The sequence below is a fragment of the Triticum aestivum genome, unplaced genomic scaffold (genome assembly GCF_018294505.1).
Source record: "Triticum aestivum cultivar Chinese Spring unplaced genomic scaffold, IWGSC CS RefSeq v2.1 scaffold217718, whole genome shotgun sequence".
In the NCBI taxonomy this organism is placed as follows: Eukaryota; Viridiplantae; Streptophyta; class Magnoliopsida; order Poales; family Poaceae; genus Triticum; species Triticum aestivum.
In genome coordinates, this window is record NW_025227300.1 from 1 (window position 1) to 5,201 (window position 5,201).

The 5,201-nt window shown below is 37.8% G+C and overlaps 1 protein-coding gene across 1 annotated transcript; it reads right to left on the reverse strand.

Annotated features, from left to right (window-relative positions):
- Nucleotides 1-357: 357 nt before the first annotated feature.
- Nucleotides 358-4,457, reverse strand: LOC123172681 (polycomb group protein EMF2B; the record flags this gene model as incomplete). The annotated part of the gene is made up of 7 exons (XM_044589626.1): nucleotides 358-477; nucleotides 1,650-1,774; nucleotides 1,925-1,984; nucleotides 2,958-3,094; nucleotides 3,930-4,007; nucleotides 4,082-4,238; nucleotides 4,323-4,457. Coding segments are annotated over 7 exons (798 nt in total), but the record flags the coding sequence as incomplete, so codon positions are not given.
- Nucleotides 4,458-5,201: the final 744 nt, after the last annotated feature.

The following is a 5,201-nucleotide window of genomic DNA, read 5'->3' on the forward strand; positions in this document are numbered from 1 at the left end:
CAGTACATTAAAACCATTATACTTACCATTACCGAACTTAGCTCGCCAGCTTTAGTTCCAGGATCATATGCTAACCTAAAGCGTAACAGCGGAAAGTTCTCCACTAGGTTACTAGCTATGGCACCACAATTAGTGTGACAAAGTAATAAGATTACCACCATCAAACAAAAATAGCTATTATTCCAACATGTGTACCATGAAAGGGTCTTAGCAGAATATCTTTTAATAGTTCAATGCTGGTGAATCATTTATTCAGATATCTAACATATCTAGTTCATTACTTTTCACAGTCAGGTATAAGGAGAAAATGTGGAACACCTAGAAAAAATGTCAAACACATGATACAAACAAGTGTGAGTGGAAGTGTGGAACTAAAAAATACATGAACCCAAATGTGTGTGTAAGGGATAACCTTCAGTCTTTTGCATAGTATTGTTGTAGTACTTGAAGTTGAAAAGCACATTACCAGCTCTCAACCTGTGTGGAAAACAAAAAATATATATCTGCTCAATTGGTCATATTGAAACGCAAATGCATTTGTAGAGATGAAAGTAAAAGCAAAGTGTCACACTAAGACCTGGCCAGATAACAGGTGCTTCGGTTAGGCTAAGGTCACACAAGAGCACAACAAACCTGAACCGGTAGCCAAAACCTCACCACTAGGCACTAACAGAAATTTGATATACTGACTCCATTCCATTACCCGCCCTTTGAGGCATCTAAATCTATATAGAAGGTACCAATACATGTTTGTGGAATCCACACAATTTGAACCATCCATCCAACTTTCACCTAATGATTCAGAATCTTAGTTGGACTTTCTCGGATTCGGCTTTAATTGCACAATAATCCTCTTAATAAACCTCCCATCTTATTTATTTTCCTCCTACTTTAAATGTAAGTGAAATCCTAATCCCTCCTCTGATTTCTCTTGTGTGCACTCACTCACTCTGCGTGCTCTTCTCTCAACAATGCTCTATGGGCAAGGTGACATATTTCCCCCCTCTTCTCCCCACGCACACATGCCCACTTCCCTCTCAATATTTGCCACCTTTGCGGCTCACCTGCCAATCGCCCCCACTGCGCTATCTATTGTGTGGCGCTGAGAACTTCTTTGTGTTTGCAATGTGTTCATTTCATTTTGCATTATGTCCCTATGACCAATGCCATCACTTTCTTCGACTATATCTCAGGAAAGCCACTAAAAGTAATATAATTGATCTGAAGGTATTTTCTATGGAAAATCTAGAATTATTGTTTGACCATGACAAATCAGTATATATTTGTGTATATTAGCACCCAATTTAAAAGATAGACTCCATGCATTCTAAAACAACACCTAACAATTAGCCCGCTCAACTGTCACAGATGTCCAGTTTTCACCCTCAATATGAAACAGAACATTTAACAGCCTGTCAATGTTGGTGTTGCCACATTTGGTACATGCCATCCACACACACATAAAATGTTCTCAGCAAGCAGCAAGCTCAGCTGCGCTGACTGCAAAACAGTGGCCATCTACTAAACCCTGTCAAAAACTCAAAATAGATATCTTCGAACTAAGCTTTCCAAGCAAGCGAATGCAATTACTCACGACTCTATTACAATAAATAGAGCTATAGATATGCAATTACATGTAGTAGTGTTACCTTACGATATGTGGTAATGATGAAGCTGGGACACCACTGTATGAGTAACTACTATATGGAGATTCAAACATGTCTTTTGCACCAGCTTCTTGAGCAGATATGCCTACTTGGAGTTGATATGAACCCTGCAACAATAATACAAATATCAAAGAAGCTACGAAAGTAAATAACAGAACATACTGCAGTAAGGTGCTGCCATCCTATATAGAAAATACTTACCACTTAAATGCGGAAACAATTATTAGATAAAAATAAAGTAACAGGGATAAACTTACTGTAGCATCAACCTTATGAGAGCAAAATGTCAAGCAACTGTCCTGCTCCATAAATTTTGACTACATATATAACAAAAGGAAAGGCAAGTAGATCAACATATAGAGTCAAGTACGGGCATCTTTGGTTCAAGGCTAACTTTGTTTAAGCAATGTGTGGCTTACCGCAAAAGAGTGGCTGGAAAAATTAAAGCCACAAGTTTGGCAAAAGATTGTGTCTATGACACATGGGCCATATAGGTAGTTAAGTGTGGTAAAAACTGAGTATGTACCTCAAAAAACTGTGGCTTGCCTACGGTTAAGCGTGGCAAGTTGTGCAAAAGATTGTGTCTATGACACATGGGCCATATAGTAGTTAAGCGAGTGGCAAAAAAAGAGTATGTACCTAAAAAAACTGTGGCTTGCCTATGGTTAAGCATGGCAAGTTGTGCAAAAGATTGTGTCTATGACATATAGGCCATATAGGTAATTATGTGTGGCAAAAAACAAGTATGTACCTCAAAAAATTGTGGCTTGCCTATGGTTAAGCGTGGCAAGTTGTGACTGGGAACCAAACAACCCCTAAGATTGGCAAGTAGTTGCCAGTACACTGCATATTCTCTCTCTTGATTTAACAATTTTCTATTAAAAACAAAAAAGATAGCGGATGAACTGAATGAAACACATTTGCAGAATCACTGGAATATCGATAAACTACAATTTCAACCTTTACTATTAATGTTGATATTATAATATGTTCAGTTATCTTGATGCAAATTGCACTGTTAATTTGACGATTTTCCATCTAAACTTCTGGAATGGGATGTGCTAATTAATTGCAAGCACTACAGCCTTCTAGATAGCAGAAGGTACATGGGGTAGATTGTCAAAATTTAACGTACAGGTGGCTAAGGTAATTTATTTAGTTGAAGCATGCTTCAGGTGCTGCAAAAGGATTTTGCTTCGTCCATCCTATGGTTAAATACTACAGAAAATTTGCAGTGCATACAATAGGAACATTAAAGCTTAAAACCATGAGCAAGTTGAATTGGCATACCTCTAAGAAACTTGGGCTCATACTAACTATAGAAGCCAACTCCACTGTATGTCCCAAATTTAAAGTTACACGGTTCTCCGAAGACGAACCAAGTAGATCAATTGGTATTTTACCCCAGAAACATTTCGCTTCAAGCTCTGACAAAATGCATCACAAGATGATAGTAAATAACTGCACTCAACAACACTACAAATTATAAGTGGTTTCTGAGATTCAATGTGTTCTTTACACTTTATTTCAGAATGCACATGTGCAAATACTAGCCAGTATGGGTGACTGACAATAACTATACCCCAAAAGGAGATAAAATAATCTAAACTAATGGCATACATGGCCTAGTAGCCCCTTGTCAAAAACCGATAATGCAATGTTTAAAGATACTTTTCATTTGATTCTCCTAACCACATTAAAGTCGGTAAACATAGCTAGATCTTGCTCACCTAAACTTTGTTAAGTAGTTATCCATGGATTAAAGGAATGTTTGTTAACTATTTTTATTTCCAATGACTTTAATACTAATCTTCCATGCAAGAGATGGTCTGGTAAGTTGCTATTAGCTGTGAGATAGGTGGTTGCAAGGGTTGGATTGGTTTGGCCAAGAATATTAGGCGTGAACTAGCTTAGCATACTGGGAGATAAACATAGTTTGATCACTGGTCTTCATTCTTGTCAAGAATTGGGCATTTGAGAACGCAATTGTATCTTCCACCACATGATAAGCAATAATAACTAGCTAGTGGTAGCTCAAGCTGTGTGGCACATATTTTGTGTGGCTATCTAAATGTCTTACTTGCTACTCCCTCTGTAAACTAATATAAGAGTGTTTAGATCACTACTTTAGTGATCTAAACGCTCTTATATTAGTTTATGGAGGGAGTAAGTTTTAACATATTGTGTTAAACAACGGTAAGCATGCGCTTATTCTAGTAACTGTTTAGTATTTTTTTCACAAAATAACAACCACAAACTTACTTTGGAGAGCAGAGCCTTCCACATGGTCCACAGAGCAATTATTTTCACCAAGATTTTCCCCAACTTGCCCTTCCGAAACTAAAAAGAGAACCAAATGTGATGGTGGTGAAGAAATGTAAACCCATAAACATCACATATGAAGCACATCATACCATAGCTGATAAGGATAATGTCAAGGTTGCAAGCTCGAGAGGTTGATATATTCTTGATGTCTGGAATTATGAATGTAGCTTTGGTACGACCTTTATTACCAAATTCACTAAAAGCTGTAAGCAAACAAGCCCGACTGAATCGATATATCGTAGAATGCTGCAGAAAATTATGCATTAATGAGATAAGAGATCATTTGGTAAAAAATGTTGCATGTGTGGAACTAAAAAAAGGCAGACTTACCCCTTCAAGCGAAATATTACTGGTAGGTGTAGCCAACAGAACATAAAGAGGAAAGATATTCTGTTCCGGCAACTCAGTATTTGTACTTCGAGATAGTGATACTGTTATCTGAATCCTACATCCATAGCACAGACACTGATCGGTATTTACACGATGAATAGACAATTAAATCCAAAAATGGCTAGTACATAGTTTAACAGACATTACACGTGAGAACTTAATCACTTGGGCCTTGTTTGGCCAAGCTACCGTTTCAGCTTCTACTAGGGTGTGTTTGTGGTGGTTTCGAGCTATTGGGCGGACGAATTTGTTGAGAGCCATGAGAAAAGCTAGTGAATTGTTAAAGCCCGGGCACACCGTAAACTAAAGTACTTCACTTTGCTCTACGAAGAACCATACTTTTTTCACGAATACCAAGAGCCATACTTGAATAAATATCATGTGTATAGTACACACACTAAAGTTCCATAGATCACAAATGTACCAAATGTGCAATACAATATATAGTACCACCTATGTTTCAAATACCAGGCGTATTAAGTTTCAGTAGAACAAACATTTGACCAGGAATTAAACTATTACTATGTAACAATTGTGATACAAAAACATAACCACAAATTTGTGCTTTAGAAGATGAGTCTAATGATATCAATTTCAGTCCACAAAATTCTACTTTAGAAGATGGGTCTAATGTAATGCTCATGCTAGGATCACACTGTGCGTGAGTGTGTGACCCCTCCGACATGACCTATCTGGAAAAATATCCTAACCCTAACACAGAGCACCTCACTCATGTTTATCGCATGTAGGAAAACCCCTGGCAAGATCCCAGTCATGCCATGTCACTACCAGCATGCTGTTCTTTTGCCTGCCATACCC